This window comes from Erinaceus europaeus, chromosome 7, assembly GCF_950295315.1.
Source record: "Erinaceus europaeus chromosome 7, mEriEur2.1, whole genome shotgun sequence".
NCBI classification, from domain to species: domain Eukaryota; kingdom Metazoa; phylum Chordata; class Mammalia; order Eulipotyphla; family Erinaceidae; genus Erinaceus; species Erinaceus europaeus.
Genome location: NC_080168.1, coordinates 52,651,798 through 52,672,806, shown reverse-complemented (window position 1 = coordinate 52,672,806; position 21,009 = coordinate 52,651,798). Strand labels below are relative to the sequence as shown.

The 21,009-nt window shown below is 37.1% G+C and overlaps 1 protein-coding gene and 1 long non-coding RNA gene across 3 annotated transcripts in view; one reads left to right on the top strand and one right to left on the bottom strand.

Annotated features, from left to right (window-relative positions):
- Positions 1-21,009, top strand: part of RERG (RAS like estrogen regulated growth inhibitor) — a 123,536-nt gene that overhangs the window by 90,844 nt on the left and 11,683 nt on the right. Inside the window, exon 3 of one of the 2 annotated variants that reach the window (XM_007533149.3) lies at positions 16,042-16,098. The exons of the other annotated variant lie outside the window; for it this stretch is intronic. Coding sequence (XP_007533211.1) covers positions 16,042-16,098 — 57 coding nt within the window. The remainder of the gene's footprint in view (positions 1-16,041; positions 16,099-21,009) is intronic. 2 annotated transcript variants of the gene reach the window in all.
- LOC132539417 (uncharacterized) overlaps positions 6,182-21,009 on the bottom strand; it is a 113,394-nt gene continuing 98,566 nt past the window's right edge. The window contains exon 3 of the long non-coding RNA XR_009550701.1: positions 6,182-6,279. This is a non-coding gene — a long non-coding RNA (uncharacterized LOC132539417). The remainder of the gene's footprint in view (positions 6,280-21,009) is intronic.

Here is a 21,009-nt window from a genome sequence, read left to right as displayed (position 1 = left end):
TCTCAGATATAGGTTTCACACATACATATATTTTAAAGCAAAGTTTCAATTTCTTCTATCTGTCTGAGAGATACAAATGCTTGTCACTCTTTTCTGGGGGGGAAACAAATATATCTGCATAATTATAGTTATAAAAGGGTTCTGTTTATCCTCCATTTTTATTTAAATTACTTTAGTCTCTCTCTCTTTTTTTTTTTCCTCCAGGGTTATTGCTGGGCTTGGTGCCTGCACCATGAATCCACCGCTACTGGAGGCCATTTTTCCCCCCTTTTGTTGCCCTTGTTGTTGTAGCCTCGTTGTGGTTATTGCCATTGTTGATGTTGTTCGTTGTTGGATCAGACAGAGAGAAATGGAGAGAGGAGGGGAAGACAGAGAGGGGGAAAGATAGACACCTGCAGACCTGCTTCACCGCCTGTGAAGCGACTCCCCTGCAGGTGGGGAGCCAGAGGCTCCAACCGGGATCCTTACGCTGGTCCTTGCGCTTTGCGCCACATGCACTTAACCCACTGTGCCACCGCCTGACCCCCTACTTTAGTCTCTTTTAAGACTACTTCATCTCATTTGACTTGTCAAGACACAGTTATTTTTTTTTTTAAGTTCTAAGTGCTCTTTTCGCTTAAAGCAAATTTAGCAATAGGAACAAGGTTCATTTTCAGATCCAGATTTTAATCTTTTAATTTATAACATTAACTTAAGATCACATAATTCTATAAACTAAAGTCTGAGATTCTTTCTGGTCACTAGTATAATTGTAGCTTTCATCAGTGTTTATCAGAGGATAGTGGATTCATTTTGTTAAAATGAGATCTGGCATGGACCTTTACTGCAGGCTTAACTGAAGCAAACATAGATTTTTTTTTGAAGTTGTACTAAATTAGATTCTATGAAAGCTGGACACAACTAAAAGCTTTAGAATGCTGAGAAAAGTCAGATTTGAGGGAGATATAAATTTTTGTTTTAAGAATATTTGACTAAAGCCCAAATAAAAATAAAACTGAACAGAAATGATGTTAATGTAATTTTTCTAAACCAACTTGCTTAAAGCTAATCTGCATGCTTTTGTACTGCGTGCCAAGCCACCCAGCGCAAAGGCCAAATGGCTAAAGGTAAATGCGGTTTAAGAGGCCAAGTAATACAAGCCCAGCCTTCACTTTGCTGCTGCTGTCAATCTAAATGGGTCACATCCTCTGTGCCTCAGAAAAACTGCTTCAACATACACGGAGTTCCAACGCAAATCTAAGCAGTAACTCTACTCTACATCCTGGTACAACATATGTAACAGCCTGACCTTTCAAGTTGGTGAGATTAGATTTGATTTCCAATAAATCAGCATAACCAACTGTGAAGAGCACAGGCAAATCACTTTAGACACTTCAACTTTAGGTGTCTCACTCATGAAAAGAAAAGGAAATGCCTATTTTACCTGTATGGATATTGTATGGAAATCAAATGTGTATATGTATTTTTTTAATTTTTATTATTTTTATTTATTGGATAGAGATAGGCAGATATCAAAAGCGTAGGGGGAAGTAGAAAGGGAGAGAGACAGATACCTGTAGGTATCTTCACCACTTGTGAAGCTTTTCTTCACCACTTGTGAAGCTTTCTCCCTATAGGTGGGGACCAGGGTCTTGAACCTGCGTCCTTGCACACTGTGATATGAGTGCTTAACCAGGTGTGCCACCACCTGGCCCCCTATGTAAATGTATTTTTTAAGCCAGAGCTGCCATGAAAACCTCTGGCTTCTGGCAGGACTGAGGTTTGAACCTGAAATTTTGGTGCCTCTGGCATGAAAGTCTTTTTGCATATCCACTAGACTACATAACCAGTCTAGTACTATATAATTTTTTATCCAAACCAAAAATATTTTCTCAGTGAAGGGTGCATTTCAAGTGATACAAGACAGTAACAGTAAAACCAGGCTATCACAGGCATGCCAGGAATATAATACAGTGTAATGCAAGTATATTACATATTAGATTAAAAACACATAATATTTACCACAATGCAAGGAACCTGGTACAATGCAGTTCCTGGTTTAAGTTTCCTTAAACTTTTGAGGTAAACAATTAAAACACTTTTTCCTAGATTCTGCATTTGGCAGTCCAACTTATAAAATGTATTTATTTGATCCCAATTTACAAGAAAAGAGCTGTTGAGTTCAGATCATAATTACCTGGTTTGAGATATTGAGATCATAGCAAAATATGGATTTTAAAACCAGTTATTACCATTCTAAGTGTTTAGAACTTTCTTTTCCCCATACCATAGTTTCTCCTCAAGAGCTTATAAATACATTTTCCTTACAACTGAGAATTCATGTAGCTGATATAAATTTCTCTCATACAACCTCATTTCAATCTCAAGTCTTATTCTGACATATTCTAGTGATCTTAATGAGAGTTTATTCTGAAACATCAGATTTTTCTGAGTGGATTTACTGTCAATTCAGCCACTGTGGGGTTTCACTGCCATCATGTCACTGCCTGGTGTGGTGTACATAATACACCACCATAGATATGCAGTAGAATTTCCTCATCTTCTGTCCCTGCAGAAATTTTCTGATATTGGTATTCAGATATGACCCTTCCACTACCATCCACCAATTAACTCAAGCACATCAGCTATTGGAATAACCTGATCAGACTTTAGGACATGTTCAGGACCAGTGGCTCTTGATGGCACACCTGGGGCACTTTCTGAACCATGGCACAAGCCGCTGATTGTTCTGTTTGGGATCCCTCTGCCATCCCTTGTGCCTCTCCTATTTTCCCTCCCTAGCCAATGGGGATTTAATGTGAGCTTTCAGGACCAACATGGGCTTTGAAGAAAGCCTCCCCCTGCCCCCCTCCCTTTTACTCTGACTCCTTAGAAATCACTATAGATTCTTCTCCTTGCTTTGTCTCCAACTTCACATCTCTGGAATACCTTAACAGGGAGAGAGACTAGTCTACTTCAAATTTTCTCTCACTTGCTTTTTCCTTCTTCCTGGTCCATAAGAAGAGTTAATCTCAGGTACCCGAGGATAAGGATGTAACTTAGCAAGTAGGAGTGGGCTGGAAAAAATCTAATTATTATTAATTTTTTTATAATTATTTATTTATTTTCCCTTTTGTTGCCCTTGTTGTTTTTATTGTTGTCGTGGTTATTACTGTTTTTGCCATTGATGTCATCGCTGTTGGATAGGACAGAGAGAAATGGAGAGAGGAGGGGAAGACAGAGAGGGGAGAGAAAGATAGACACCTGCAGACCTGCTTCACCACCTGTGAAGCAACTCCCCTGCAGGTGGGGGGCTGAGGGCTTGAACCTGGATCCTTACGCTGGTCCTTGCACTTGGCGCCACATGCACTTAACCCGCTGCGCTACCACCTGACTCCCAAAAATCTAATTATTAATGCCAAGATCTTGACCTTGAGAATGCTAAATTTCAGAAATAAATATTTGGTTTCTATTTACATGTGTGGTCTGGTTTGCCTAGATCCAGGTCTTATACCCTTCACAAAAATAACAGATAAGACTCCTACTGGATAAGAGAAGAAAGTCTAGGTAACTTGAGTACTGTAATGTCTTTTCAGAACAATATTAAAGGTGAGATCCATTAAAGAAAAACTGATAACTGAAATTCTTTAAAATAAAAAACACTTTTTGTGACAGGCACTGTCAAGAAAATAAAAACTAGATACAGTCTGAAAAAAAAATATCTGCAAAAGCATTTTAACAAAAGGGCTACATGGTCAATGGGCAAAAAGGAATATATAAGGAAGTCTTAAAAAGAACACCTTAAAAATGTGAAAACTCTGAACAGGCACCACATCATAGAAGATATATGAATGTCAATTAAGTATATGAAAAAATGCTTCAGGGCCAGAAAGACTGCTCACCTGGATAGTGTGCTTGCTCTGTCATGTACTTGACCACTACCACCCCTCCGGCCCCCTCCATATTGAAGGAAGTTGTGGTGTCATTATTTCGGTCTATATCTGTTTATGTCTTTCCATCTCAAAGAGGCAGCCTGGAGCAGTGCAGCTCTAGTAATGGCAAGAAACAAGAAACATGATTTCTATTATGTAGCAGGCCCAACTGAAAGATCCCAGTATCCACCTATGATAATACCCAAAGTCAACACAATGACACACCAATTGTTGGTAAGGATGCAGAACAAATGAAACTCCTATTCGCTGCTAGTGGAAATGCAAACTTTCATAGTCAATTTGGAAGACAGTTTGATGGCTTTTAATTTTACTATACTGTGCTCTTTGGCATTTACTCATGAACTGAAAATGTATGTCCACACAAAAACCTGCACATGGATATTAATAGCAAGCAGGTTTGTTTATAATTGCTCAAACTTGGAGGCAACCAAAAGGAGATTCACAAGTAGATAAATTCATGAGGAGATAAAATATGGAACACCCAGACAACAGAACACTATTTAGTGCTAAAAACAAATGATCTACCAAGCCAAGAGAAGTCATGGAGGAACTTTAAGCGCACATTACTAAGTGAGGAAAAAGAAAAGTCATCTATGAAGCCTGTATATGATATGGTTCCATTTATGGCACTCTATAAAATAGTCAAAATGTTGAAGGCAGTACAAATATTGGTTTGGTGGAATTATGAGGAAAGTTGGGTGGATATAGGAATATATCTATCCATAATAGAATTTCTGAGGCAGTGAACCCACTATATGATATGATATACACTAGCAAAACCCATAGAATGTACAACCTCAGACTGAATTATTATGTAAACTATGGATTTGGGGTGAAAATACTATATTATCTGTGTAGGTTCATAAATTGTAATAAGCATACTACTCTGGCATGGGATGTTAATAGTGAGGAAGGCTGTGGGGAGCCAGGGGATACAAGGCAGGGGATTATGGGAAATCACTCTATTTCACTATTTTGCTTTGAACCCCAAAGTGATCTAAAAATAAAAAAAATTCCTAAAAACTGGGCAAAAGATGTATAGAGACTTCACCAAAGAAGATATATAGATGAAAATATTCCCACATCATCTTTCATTAGAGAATTGCAAGAATATAACAATATAATAATAATATATCTATTATAATAGCATAAAAAGGTCAAAACAAAACTGACAATACTATGGACCTTACATATGACCCAGTAATTCCTATCCTAGGGATATACCCCAAGGTCTCCATAACACCCAACCAAAAAGATATGTGTACACTTATGCTCATAGCAGCACAATTCGTAATAGCTAAAACCTGGAAGCAACCCAGGTGCCCAACAACAGATGAGTGGCTGAGAAAGCTGTGGGATATATACACAATGGAATACTATGCAGCTATTAAGAACAATGAACCCTCCTTCTCTGACCCATCGTGGATGGAGCTAGAAGGAATTATGTTAAGTGAGATAAGTCAAAAGACAAAGATGAGTATGGGATGATCCCACTCATAAACAGAAGTTGAGAAACAAGAACAGAAAGGGAAACTCAAAGCAAGTTCTGACTGAGTATGGAGTAGAGCACCAGAGTAAAAATCTCTGGGTGGAGGATGAGAGTGATGTTCAGCTTCCCTGGGGTGGGGTAGGGGTGGTCAGGACATAGTCCTTTGGTGGTGGGAATGGTGTTGATGTACACTCCTATTAACTTGTAGTACTATAAATCACTATTTAATTAATATGAGAGGGGAAAAACTGATTGAATATCTCAAGCCTTTTAATAAACAGACCATAGGCTGAGTATATGTTCCTTCAATCTAAGTACTTAAGACTTCAAGCATGTAACCAGACTGAATTTTAACAATGGTCTCAAATTGTTAATACTTTTCTAATAAAGACTTGTTCTCTGAAATGTTGAATCTCCTAAAAGCTTAGACCAGGGAGAATAGAAGCAACCTGGGACATAAATTATGGTGATGTCATGTATGATACAGCAAATCCTAACAATAGGATTTTCAAAATTAACCCAATTGCCAAATAATTTGATTATAGCAATAACTATCTACTACCTTTTTAAATCCCAAGACAGCAGGAACTTCCCACTTCCTCTGTAAAGCCCATATTTCAAGTGAGAGCATAGAAAAGCCTTAAAGGCACATTAAGTGAAAGAAGCAGAATGAAAACATCATATATATGCAGTTTCAGTTATGACTTGATACATCTACAAATGGACAGGAGTGAAGGGGTAGCCATTGTGTCTTACCTTTTGTTCTTCTATCTGTAGTATTAGAAGAGTTTCTTAGTCCGCTGTCTCCAGCCTTACCAGCATCCTACAAGTTCAACTTAGCACTGAAACAACAGTGTCCTTTATAAAACAAAAAGAAGATAATGTCACTCGTGTGTTTATATCTTAATGGCTTTTCAACATCTTAAGCATAATCAGAAATTTCTTAGCTTGGCTTATAAACACTTTATAATGTGAATACATTTCCTCTGAAGTCTCCCACACTTTTCACACACTTAATTTACTAGGCTCTACTCCTCCATGGATATTGTGCCTTTTTAAATACCCACTTAATTAATTAATTAACTTATTTAGAAAGTCAGGGCTTCATACATGCATGATTGTGAAGCTTCTAGGCCAACTTTTTCATCCAGAGAAACAGAGAATGAGAGACACAGAGAGAAGTAGATACCACAGTATCCCACATTGTGCCAGGACTCCAGACTCCATTTATTTTATTTTATTTTATTTTATTTATATTTATAAAAAGGAAACAATGACAAAACCATAGGATAAGAGGGGTTCAGCTCCACACAAGTCCCACCATCAGAACTCTGTATCCCCTCCCCTCCCCTGATAGCTTTCCTATTCTTTATCCCTCTGGGAGTATGGACCCAGGGTTATTGTAGGATGCAGAAGGTGGAAGGTCTGGCTTCTGTAATTGCTTCCCCACTGAACATGGGCGTTGACAGGTTGATCCATACTCCCAGCCTGCCTCTCTCTTTCCCTAGTGGGGAAGGACTCTGGGGAAGCAGGGGTCCAGGACACATTGGTAGGGTAGTCTGTCCAGGGAAGTCCGGTCATCATGGTAGCATCTGGAACCTGGTGGCTGAAAAGAGAGTTAACATATAAAGCCAAACAAATTATTCAGTAATCATGAACCTAAATGCTAGAATATCACAGATGATGAGTTGTGGGATCTCCGTTTTGTAGACAGCTAGTAGGCCTATTTTAGTTATATTCCAAAGAGCCCATGATTATAACTAGTTTTTGCCTGAGTCTAACACCCGATATGCAGGTGGACCCAAATTGTTGTCTGGGGAGATGATGTCATGGCTGGAAAAAGGGCTAGAAAGCTGGATCAGGGAAGAGAGTAGCTATCTACCCCATTCTAATTAATTTTAATTAAAAATAAAATATTTTCTTGATTGTACATTCTTGGTTAGCATCCCTAACCTCTATCCCTAACCATATCAAACATACTAAGAATTATAAGTAATGGCCCTATCATTTTGCCCAATTCTCATTTTTAATCCTACAACCTAGCTGTCAGTATCAAATAAACCTTTGCCTTACTATTCCGCAGCAAAATAACTCCATGTTATGTTCAGGACCTGAAATTCACTAAAGCTTGACTCTCAGGCTAGGTTTTCAGAGACACAAGTGTTTCCTAGGAGTTCTTGGAGATTGCACCATTTATCCTTAAGAACTTGCTTGTACAGAGAATTGATATTTGATCTTTGATTCCTTCTCACAGTGATATTTTTTACCAGAATCAAGGGTAAAGCAAAATTTTCAGGACTAAGTAAACATGATAATGTAAAATCAATCCCTGGACCCCTCTCTAGAATAAATTTACTTGGCATTTTAACTTCTGTAATTATAAAGTCCTCACTCTTATACTGCACTGATTTTAAATTTCCATTAAATTCCTCAAATTTTGTTTTAATATGGGGCTTGTGATGCTTTTAATGTCAATTTATTTTGACTCACACAAGGAATATAGCTAGAGAGCTAGTGTGGTAAGAGGTAGGAGATAAGACTACTTTAGAAACTACAGCTATAGGATAAATTTTTGTCCCCTGATTGATGTTACATTTCTTCAATCAGTTAAAAATGTCAAGGAGTTTGGATAGGGAATAACATAGGAATAATATAAATCACCAGGAGAGGAAGCTAAAAATATAATTTTGTACTAAGTCTCTTTCTCATATTCCATATTCTCTACATGGGGCATCATGTTTTTCCCACTTGAGATTATAGATATGTTTATAGCATACTCCTGCCAAGTCCTCCTGTATATCCATAGATTTCAGAGTGCAGTCAATATAATATACAAGCTCCTTTAATATGCAAGCTCCAAAGAACCTCACAATCTACCATAAAATAGCCCCAAATTGACCATTCCTGGCTCCAAGCTTGTCTAGGCTTTTGAATTTGATGTTCCTTGCTTGGACTGTTCTCCTTAAATTAATGTCAGTACTCTCAATTATTTCATAATTTTGGGTCCAATATGAAGTCATTTCTGGTATCTTGCTTAGAGTATATTCTCAGTCTTGTGTCTCTGGTGCCTAGCAGAGTACTTAAGAAGCATTATTAAGTGACAGTGTGTGAAATTCATAATATGTGAGGAGGTAAAAAGGAGTAATGAAAGAACAAAATGCTAAGTATTTGTAAATTCTTAAATCTGTCTAAAGTGTGATTTCTGTGTACATATCTTTGCTCTGAGTTCTCCTTTAGCTTTTGACATTCAAATTATGTCATTTTTTCTGGGGGTGATGGGGTGACATGCCATTTCCACATTCATCCCATTTCTGTTCCCTCTCAGCTAGTTACTCAGTTCAGAAGGTGCTTCATCCCTTTCCTCTGAGGGTCCTGAGGTAAAAAGAAAAAAAAATGACATACTCTTGGCCTTAGCCATGACTGAGAGCTGTTAAGAGCTGTCCTAGCCCCAATGCATGACCTATTAGACTAGTCTTCAGGAATAAGATCTTTATAGTTCATCTCTTGAGTAGAGGCACAATAGACCATGTTTCTTGGAGTAGACCAGAGTCACAACAAAGAGAGAACTGCTAAAAAGAAGAAAAGGTAAGTGTGTATTGGTGGTTAAGAAAAGAACTAGGGGGAGTCGGGCGGTAGCACAGCGGTTAAGTGCAGGTGGCGCAAGGCACAAGGACCGGCATAAGGATCCCGGTTAAAGCCCCTGGCTCCCCCACCTGCAGAGGAGTTGCTTCACAAGCCGTGAAGCAGGTCTGCAGGTGTCTATCTTTCTCTCCCCCTCTGTCTCCCCCTTCTCTCTCCATTTCTCTCTGTCCTATCCAACAACAAAGGCATCAATAACAACAACAATAATAACCACAATAATAAAACAACAAGGGCAACAAGAAGGGAAAATGAATAAATATTTTTTTTTAAAAAGAACTAGAAATAAAATATGATTAGCCCAGAGAATGAGAGAGTTAGAACTTAGATTTGGAGGTCTAATTTAAGAAGATGGTATGGTTCAGGTGAGAAAAGGAAGGAGAAATTCAAATTCCCCTTAGATTAAGAGAAGCTGTTATATGATTTAACACTTCCTACATAGTATTCTTATTTTGTCTACCACATTCTCCCATCCAGAGAAAGCAATTTTTTTATCTCTCTAGGACACTACTTACCCCTATCTGGCCTCCATTTTTGTACACAGGACTTTAGATAAAATTCTAAATTATGCACTTATCTTTTTTTTTATATTCCCCAAACATGCAAATGTGTAAACTTTGAATATCTCAAGAATAGGAACAGTATTTTTTGTTTTATTTTTCTTTTTTGTTTAAAATGGTTCCTGAAATGCTAACTTTTGTTGTACAAAGAATGAACTTGCTAACTAAAGAGTAAGGAAATTACTGCTTATCATCTGCTTCATGGATGCATCATGGCTGCATCAGTTACATAGTTGTTTTCCTCTTTTGCTTAAGGAGTTTTTCAAGAGAAAATTAAAATGTTATCTATGTAGGGAGTCAGGTGCAGTGGGTTAAGCGCACTTGGTGCAAAGTGCAAGGACTGGCGTAAGGACCCTGGTTCGAGTCCCCGGCTCCCCACCTGCAGGGGATTCGCTTCACAGGTGGTGAAGCAGGTCTGCAGGTATCTATCTTTCTCTTCCCCTCTCTGTCTTCCCCTCCTCTCTCCATTTCTCTCTGTCCTATCTAACAAAGACAACATCAGTAACAACAACAATAACTACAACAACAAGGGGAACAAAAGGGAAAAGAAATAAATTTTAAAAAATTAAAAAATATGTTATCTATGTAAAAGTGTCCTTCTTGCTTTAGGAAATTCATATTTTCTCTCTGTGTTGCCATGGTTTCTGGTCATGGATATCTTGTTCACTACAAATGAAGAAATGTAGTCATGAACAAAAAATTCATTTTCAAAGCATACCTCTCTGTAAAATAAATACTTATATTGAAAACAACCCTAGCCATTAAGAATATTAAATAATATCTGTAGAAATATTAAACCATAGTGGTAAGTACTTTATAAGATTTAAAAACAGGAGTTGTAAAGTAAACAAACCTGGGTCCAATCTAAGTTCTGTTACTTAACTGCTCTGTAAAAAAGGGCAAGTTTATTTTCTTTTATTAAGGTTTCTGAGTTAAATAAGAACATTAGTTTCTACTTTTAAGATGTGTATGAGAAAAGATAAGCCTGTAGTCAGTATTCAACACATATTTAACTCTTTTTTGATATTTAGCATTTCAGAAGTCCCATTAATGTTTTTACTTAAAACATAACTAAAACCCATCTAATAATATTTTTCCAAGATTGCACATGTTTTAATCCAACCACTAATATGATTAGTAAGTGGATATTTAGTCTTACAAAATTAATTACTCAGCAAGTATCCCCACACAGCTAGAGTAAAATTCCTCTATTTTTGTGAATGTGCTCATTTCTATCTCTCTGAAGCCTTTAGACCACTGACAAGTTACAATTAAATGTGGCCTTAGCAAAGATGTATGATCAAATTCTGCCATTCCTAATCAATCAGGTTTACAAATTAGGTTGATCAGATGGGTATTGGGTCAGACACTGAACCTGAGAAGTGGTTGAATATATTCTAGACATGGAAGTTTCACTTAAAAATACATTATCCTCCCCCCAAAATAATAAAAACATACTAGAATACATCCTTGAAGTATACAAAAGTAGAATGTAAGTCAACTAAGCAATTAAATTTTTAGTTTTTCCTCATTCATTTCTCAAACATTTACTGAGTACATATCATATATCAGGCACTATGTCAATCACCAGACATCAAAATGAAAAATGCTGGGAGTCGGGTGGTGGTGCAACGGGTTAAGCACACATGGCACAAAGCGCAAGGACCAGTCGAAGGATCCTGGTTCGAGCCCCTGGCTCCCCACCTGCAGGGGAGTCACTTCACAGTCTGAAGTGTCTGTCTTTCTCTCCTCCTCTCTGTCTTCCCCATTTCTCTCCATTTCTCTTTGTCCTATCCAACAACAACGACATCAATAACCACAACAATGTTAAACAACAAGGGCAACAAAAGGGAAAATAAATAAATATAAAAAAATGAAAAATACTGAACTTCCAACCTCAGATCATTCACAATTTAAAAAGATTAAGATTAAAAATTGTTACCAATCCTTACAAGGTGGTTCTGCACGTTCGATACTAAAAAGAAAAAAATGTAAATGTTATGTCATATAGGGAGGGATTAATGGTGCTTCCTGGCCAGAGAAGACTTTCTAGAGGAGGTAGTGACACACTAGTTATCACATATAATGAAATGCTGCCTAGTGAACAGCAACATTACCCATAAGTCTACTGCATTCTAATTACACAAGTCCTTTCCTTTTCTTTAGTTTAATTCAATTCTAGGTTATCTGTTTTATTATGTTGACTATTTTTTAGCTAACTTGAACTTTCAAAGTATGTCTTTTTGTTTGTTTGTTTGTTTGTTTCTAATCAGCCTGAATGTATTTAATGTGTCCTGGAGTTCCGCTTCCCCAGAGCCCCACCCTACTAGGGAAAAAGAGATGGAAAGAGAGAGGCAGACCGGGAGTATGGACCGACCAGTCAACGCCCATGTTCAGCGGGGAAGCAATTACAGAATCCAGACCTTCCACCTTCTGCAACCCACAATGACCTTAGGTCCATACTCCCAGAGGGATAAAGAATGGGAAAGCTATCAGGGGAGGGGATGGGATACAGAGATCTGGTGATGGGAATTGTGTGGAGTTGTACCCCTCCTATCCTACGGTTTTGTTAATGTCTCCTTTTTTAAATAAATAAATAAATAGTCTCAAATAAATAATGATACTCACACTATATTTAAATTGGGGCCAAGAGGTGGTGCCACCCAGTTGAGAGCACATATTACAATGTTCAAGGGCCTGAGTTCAAGCCCCGATCTCAACCTATAGGGGGAAAGCTTCACAAGTGGTGAAGCAGAGCTGCAGGTTCCCCTCTCTCTCTCTCTCCTCTTCATCTTTCTCTTCTCTTTTGACTTTTATTTCTAGCCAATAAATAGTAAAACATAACACAGTTAAATTATTAAAGTAATCATAAACTTTGAAATATTTAAGCAACTACATTAAAATGATGAAGCCGAGACTGGGTAGTGTACTCAGTACAGCACACGTTAGCATAGACATGGATCTAGGCTCAAGCCCTGGATCCCTCCTTTTAAGGGGAAAGGGGAGAAGATTGGATCAGTGCCACATGTATTTCTTATTCTCTCTCCTTGTCTATTTTTCTCTGTCTCTATAATAAATAAAGGGGGGATAAAGGGGTCACTAAGAACAGTAAATTCATTGTGCAAACACTGAGCCCCAGGAACAATACTGGCAAAAAATAAAGAAGCAAAATTCTATCACAGAGATGATTATATGGCCTGTGTATATGCACCATGGATTACAGAATTAAAAGAACAGTGTTAATTTTCCACAATGAGTTAGCAGAAGTGTATTAATGTTCAGAAGTTTGTATCTAGAAATTAGAGGTAGTCTCAGTGACAGTGGCAAAAAGAGAAAGCAATTATATTAAAAGAAGAAAAAGTATGTATGGGTATATACATACATATTCAAAAGAAAAAATATTTACAAGTCAAGGCACTACAAAATTGTTTTCCCTCAATCATTCTATAACTTCAAAACTGTTCTGCACTACTGCACAGGGCATTAAATCAAGTTTCTTAAATAAACTAAGATCAGACATTAAAAAATGATTCAATTACATTCAGAAAACTTTATTTTGAAAGGCAACAGAGTATCTAATACATTTTAGAAAGATCTAAGGAACTGTTAATAGTCTAAATGATCTTAGAATTAGGGAACTTTAGATTAAATTACTTTAATTATTTGTCTCTCTTGATGTCTAATAAATGATTTTTTCCCATTTTTTATATGATATAGAGAAATTGAGAGAGCAGGGGAAGACAGAGAGTGGAAGAGAAAGAAAGACACCTGCAGACCTGCTTCACCGCTTGTGAAGTGACCTCCTTGCAGGTGGGGAGCCAGGGGCTTGAACCAGGATCCTTGCAGGGTCCTTGCGCTTCACACTATGTGCACTTAACCTGGTGTGCCACCACCAGGCTCCATTAATTAACTTTTCTATGTAGCTGCCTTTAGTTATAACTATATATTCCAACAAAAGGTTGCAATGTTTGGCTATCAAAGGCACTTATGTATATAGACATGGCTAACTTAAAAACAGGAAAATATACCTCTCAGGCTCTCAAGAGAATGAACAGTGACAGACTGAAAACTGCAGATAAAACCACAAGAACACTCACTGTGGGAAGTATTATAAGGTCAATGGCCCTGCTACTTTAGGCACTGAAAATATTTTGGCCCAAATCCAGTCTCACTCTCTAATTAGAAAGAACATTGCTACTTTTAGTCTCTAGAGAAGCCACATGTCTGTGGCTCATTTTGAGCTTGGCATTACAATTTACACTGTGATCTTTTATGTAAGACATGACGGTGGGAGTCGGGCGGTAACGCAGCGGGTTAAACGCTCCTGGCGCAAAGCGCAAGACATGACGGTATGGTATGGTATATATATACACAAATGCACGAACACACACACATCGTTTACTCTAAGTGGCAACAAAGGACAGGGTTGAGTTACTTTTAATTCACTAGCCATTCCTGAGTATGTTTAGACAACTATATACAGGGCATCTCAGTAAAAAATTGAAATAATTTAACAATAGGTCTTGTTAAGTATCTCTATAATAATAGATAATCGAATAAGTAAATTATGCCAGACACTTATTCTTTACTTATGAATGGGCTCCCAGGAAGATAATCAAGGGTGTTCAGAGGATTTGAGTCTATGGAAATTATCTGCCAAACTATGTAATTTTTTTTTTTTCCCAGAGAAAAGATCCAAAGCTTTCTTTCTTCTTTCCTTTTTTTTTTTTTTTCAACAGGACTATCACTGGGGCTCTGCGGCAGCACTACAAATACAGTTTCTAGCAGCCATATTTTTTCCTCCTTCTTCTCTGTTTCTATTTTCTTTCATAGAAGAAAGAGAATTAGAGGGGGGAGAAATAGAGAGAAAGACAGACACCTACAGACCTATTTCCCACTTGTTAAGCATCCCCCCCCACCTTACAAGGGGGGAGTGGGGACAGAACCCAGAGCCTTTCACATGGTAACATGTGTGCTCGACTGGATGTACTACTGCCTGGCCCACTGGATCCAAAGCTTTCATTGGATTTTTATAGTACTTGTGAAGGTTATTCTATATTTTAAAAGATTTATTTATTTTAATGAAAGAAAAAGATATAAAGAGAGACCAGAACACTGCTCAGTTCTAGTTTATGATGGTGCTGAAACCTTAGAGCCTCAGACATGACAGTCTTTTGCAGAACCATTGTGCTATCTCACCAGCCCCCATGTTTTTAATTAAACATGTAAACTGTTTACAGCGCTCACAAAGCATACGAAAGTGTTCATATTTATCTCTTCTGTTTTGAAGGACAGTGGAGTTCACATATTTCAGTACTTTCTTCTGGCTTATCTTTTAATCAAATATTACCCTGCTGGCTTGGGACTTGAAATTCAGCTTAGTGCAATGGTTAAAAGTTCGGTTTTAGACCATTTCTGGGGTTCAAATCCTGACTTAACAACTAACTAGCTAGATGAAGTCAGTTAAACTAGTTAGCCTTTCAATCCTTGCATTTCCCTATCTTAAAAAATGGGAGAAATCCGGGGTCAGGCTGTAGCACAGCAGGTTGTGTGCACATGATGCAAAGCCCAAGGACAGACATGAAGATCCCGGTTCTAGTCCCTGGCTCTAGTGCCTGGCTCTCCACCTGCAGTGGCATGGCTTCACAAGCAGTGAAGCAGGTCTACAGTTGTCTGTCTTTCTCTCTCCCTTTCTGTCTCCCCTCCTCTCCCAATTTCTCTCTGTCCTATCCAACAACAATAGCAATGACAACAATAATAATAATGGTAACAAGGGCACCAAAACGAGAAAAAAATGGCCTCCAGGCACTGAACCCCAACAATAACCCTGGAGGCAAGAAAGGGGAGAAATCAAAATACCTGCATTTTAAAGAGAGTGAAAGTGATACGTTTATTGTCGTAGTCCCAGAACCCAACCTTGACTGCATTTCATTAAGGTGTTTTATTTTTTATGAGCTTCAACAAGCCACTAATAAAGTCCTTAACTTTACCTGTTTTTTTAAAGTATAAATTATCAGTTGATGATCTTTCTACTACAGAAGAAATTATCACATTTTTTATCCACCTCTGTTGATCATTTTCAATACTTAAACTTTAGACACCTGTAATTATGAGACTTATATCTGAACTCTTTCCAAAGTTTTTCTGTGTGAACATCTTCACACTGTGGTGTGTTGTTATTGTTTGTTTTTAACTCTGTTGGAGTAAATCTAAGTTACTGATGAATGCACAAAAAGTTCCTTACAATTATAACAGGTGTTAGATCATAATATAAAATCAAAAATGTATTTGAATATACAAAAAATAAATAAATTGAATTTATTAATAGTGTGAGTTATTTATTTCACTGCAAGAGTAAATACTGTAAGAAAATTACAAAATTTGTTTGAAATTATTTTTGTGTTTTTTTTCCCCTCCACAGCGCTTATAGTGAGATTTCTGACCAAACGCTTCATCTGGGAATACGACCCCACCCTTGGTAGGTCAAGTTTTGCTTCCTCCTCCTCGCCAATCAAAATGTATGACTCAAGAGAGGATGACATTTTCTGTTACAACAGATTTAATTAATCATCTCACAGTGTTTGGGGAATACATTATAGCATCATGCACACAAGCTGAGAAATTAGATATGTGTTTCTATCTGTGAATCAAGCCCTGCAAGATTTTAATACATAGATAGATAAATAACTTCAAACTGGAAACAAGACGAAAGTGGTTTTAGTGCAAGAAGCTTTCATCAGAAAGATGTAATGTAATATAAATGTAATCTAATTTTAAGTCTATTGGAAGAAATAGAATACAGTGAATAAGCTAACTGGTGGTGGGGTACAATGATACTGGTGAAAGTATCACAAAAAAATACGTTCTAACCACTGATTTTGGGGAAAATATAGATGCATTTTGATGGTATATAAAGTACTCATCATATGTTAAAAAGGATAAATAACTCATAAAAGGGTATTTTGTATAAATCTATTTAGATATCATCTTCAAAACAATGTTGAGAATCCATGGAACCTAGTTTAAACCAGATTTTTCTTTAGTCTTTTGAATTTATTTTTAAGACTTCTTAAAAACATTATTTCTTTTATTTGATAGGACAGAGAGAAGTTGAAAGGGAAGGAAGACAGATAAGGAGGGGGGAGAGAAGGTGAGGGGGGAGGGGGGAGACAGAGAGAGAGAAAGAGAGAGAGAGAGAGAGAAATATATCTGTAGCAGTGCTCTACCACTCATGAAATTTTTGCCCTGTAGGTGTGAACTGGGGGGCTTGAACCTGGGTCCTTGCATATGGTTAACAGATGCACTTAAGTACACCACCTTTCAGTCCTTAAGTCTTTTAATTTTTATTTGTCATGCTTAAGAACCTCATTTGAATTTGCAAAGGGAAACAATTTTGAAATCCAGAGAAAGCCAGAAAGGCACACACCATTTCCTTACCAGACACAGCGTTCCTCACCAAACTAACAGGCCACATTCACAATACTGAAGCAGACAAAGATCATTATCTCTATTTTCTGTTGGGTTACTTTTTGTGTGTGCTTTTGGTTACCAGACCAGGACTACATAATTCAGTTTGAAAGGGAGGTTTCTTCCCCCATGTGCCTTCTTCCAGTGCTTTTATTTTTCCATTCAACAAATATGTAAGATTATTTTAGTATCGGGTTATCTTAGGCACTGAAGACAAATTAATAGGCAAACAGATTAAAAAAAAAAGCCTCTGCCTGGCCCTGTTTTATCTCACAGACTAGAAAAAAAATAGGAGTAAATAAACAAAGAATAACGGGTTCAAGGAAGGAAAGCTGAATAGGGAAGATGGCAGTGTGATCATACTATTTGTTTTAATTTTTTACTTTGGATCTATCTGGAATTTATTTTAGTGAGAAGGGAAGACAATAGTTTTCCAGGTATTTGACCAGTTGTTCTACTATTAAATAGTTCCCACTTTCCCCCACCACTTCTAATTCTGTTTTATTATATATATATTGAATCTTCTAAATTAAGATTCAGGTCTACATATGTTATTTTTTTCTTCTTATATGCTAGCATTATCCTCTTTTAATAACTGTATGTTCTACAGAACATTTTGATACTCAGGAGAAAAACTCTTCTTCACATTTTTTGCAGGGCTGAAGAGATAGCATAATGGTTATGTAAAACAAAACTTTCATGCCTAAAGCATCAAAGGTTCTGGGAACAACTCCCAGTACCTCCAACAGTGTTATGGTAATAATAATAATAATAATAATAATAATAATAATAATAATAATAAACACATATATACATTTAAAAATTATCTTGGCTACTACTCATTCCAGTTTATTCTTTCAAAACAATTTTTAAACTTTATTATAACATGACATAACCTGGATTAGAACTGTATTTAAACCATTAATTAAATCAAGAATATAAACATATTTATAATATTCAGTCTTTTAAATCCAAGAAGATAGGTTGTCTTACATGTATTTAAAAGGATACATGTCTCTACATGTATTTTTCTTCTGTTTTTAGCTTTAAAGTTTGTTTTCCAACATCAATTTTAACATGTTTTTAACACATTCACAGTATGATCTTCAAATGATGTATTTGGATTTAAAAGTGCACCGTAGATATTGTCATTATTTATTGTTTGTTCCATCTATACGGACAAGAACTCTACAAAGACTGTATTCTCAAAACTCTTAATGACATACAGGATTTTGGTAGAAAAATAACATTCTTAGGGGTTGGTGTGGTGGTGCACCTGGTTAAGCACACATGTTACAATACTCAAGGACCCATGTTTGAGCCTCTGGTCCCAACCTGCAGAGGAAAAACCTTGCAAGCGGTGAAGCAATGTTGCAGGTTATCTCTCTGTCCCTCTCCCTCTCTTTCTCCCTTACCCTCTCAATTTCTGACTGTCTCTAGCCAGTAAATAAATACAGATCATTAAAAATTAAACAAATATTAAAAAAAGAAAAATAACATTCTTTATATCCTAGTATAGTTCAACAAGAGATGAAGCTTCTAAAAATGATCTCAGAAAACTTCTGACCTCTCTATATAAATATGCACATGTATATCATTCCAGTAACATTACTGATGTTTTCATTAGTCTTAGGTGAACACTTTCCCTTTTCTTTTATTCCTTTTGCAAAAAAAAAAAAGATTATTAATAGGAAAATGCTTGCATCAGTTATCTGTAACACAAGCTTCCTTCACTGAGAATAATGAAACTTTATTGAGTGACCTTGTACTGTACTGCTGCTAAAGGATTGCAGCTGCTAAGCAACAAGAAAATTCATCAGACTTCAATACCATCAGGTGCACGACTCACCCTCAGGTGAGAGCTTCATTAACTTCCTGCTGGAAACTGGATTTGTGCTTGTGTGTGGGCATGGGCGTGTGCAGGCGTATGTGTTAGAAGTCACTAACTTTCTAGCCTAGAGGACTTGTCAATCTATTTGGTCCAAGATGAGTCAGTTTTTCTGACATTGGCCTCTACATTATCAGAGAGTTTCAAAATCACCACCAAAAGGGAAAGCTGCACTACACATCAAAGTAACATCTTTTCAGAAGACATTACAGTTCTGCATTTGGAATTCCAGCACCTCCATCAGGAACATGGGGCAGGAATTATTCTATAGGCAGCTGAAGGCTACAAACGCCACTCAACATATATGGAGGTTGGTATATTTATTGCTCTGAAATCACTGAAGATTCCCAAACTTTTAAGATTTCAGGACCCAGTGCTCTTCTTTTGCCTTTTGTATGAAAAGGGGCTATGGTAGGAATTCCAGTAAGAGATGCAAACAACAGCACAGGATAAGGGAGAACTGCTTGTACCTTCATGATAGGAAGGAAAAGAAAAGAAAAAATATCACGCAAGTTACCTTGAAGGATATAATGTAAGAAATTTTTCTCACTGGACAATCTCATTTCACAGTGGATCTGTGAAATGTTTGTCAAAGATCAGCACTGATCTATGAAAAGCTTCTGAAAACCATCAGTCCCACATGGTAGTGGCAACAATACTCTGGTTGTAGAGCAGGATCCATGTTCTGATTAGATCCCAGAAAGAAATGAATCTCAGCCTCCCAGAGTTACATTATTATCTGAAAATTCTGAACCTGTTAGAAAATAAAAAGGCTTAGATCTTGCATAGGGGTGTGTGTGTGTGTGTGTGTGTGTGTGTGTGTACACACACTTAGATGCCTCTGACCTTCTATATAGGTAGCATTTAAGGAAATGGCAGCATTTCAACATCACTAAAAAGTAGGCACCCTACTCCATGTATGAAAGGGTAGGAGAGGTTCAGACATGAGAAGTAGGAGTCATGGAATATTGGAAACACTGGCACTCTGATACTGTCTTTGGCTCTTCCAGCCTGCATGCATTACAGCTCTTTCTGCTTAGAAAAGCTCAAAGAGAAGGACACACCCAGAACAAATACTCTCAACGGGGTACTAAAGCTGAATGCTGAGCCAATTCATAGAGAACTATGTAATATCGACCCAGCAAGGAACTTGAAGATTGTCACTTGACAAATATGGAAGGAGGTTGAGAGAAGTAAATTTATCCAAGGTTATGTGGTTAGTTTGTGGTTAGATGAGCAATAAAGACTTAAGCTGGTACAGTTTCTGCTGTAGCTTAAATAAATCTTACTAACTGCTGTTGTTACTTTACATTGTAAAGCCAAATGTATACATCAAGAGGTTGAAATATGTAAACAACAACAAAAAAGCTAACTTAGTAAAAGTATTAACAATATATAATGTCCATTTGAGTTCAACTCCCCTTGGAGTACATAAAAGATACCTTATTTATAAAAATTCTACTGATGTGTGGAATAAATCATGTATCTCTCATGTGCAGTGATATGCCGAAGTGATATAATCTCATTAAGCGTTATATCTTGATAAAATCATTATTGATCTTATAGTGCACATTTATACAAGTATTCCCTAAACAACTATGCCTCTTTTCTCAGAAAAGAAATTTGTTAGTATGAAAAAACAAAAATGTAACACCCTGACTGAGTTTGAAATATGACACTGAAGTAAAAATCTCTGGGTGGAGGGTGAGGGTAGATGTTCAGCTTCACTGGTGGAGGGGGGGGGGATCAGACACATATAGATCTTTGGTGGTGGAAATATACATTCCTATTAACTTATAGTCTTACAAATTACTATTTAATTACTAAAAATATGACACCCTAATATATATTTTTGTTTCAGAATGAACATAAAGTTTATTTCCAAAAAGTATTTAATATAGCCTTCAGAAGCATGTCCAGAAAACCTAGCACATGGACATACAACTTTTCCCTGTCTCACACATTTCCGGACTTCCACCATCTTACATAGAGATATGGGTTCTTAAGGAGAAAGGAGAAGGGATGCAAAAGAAA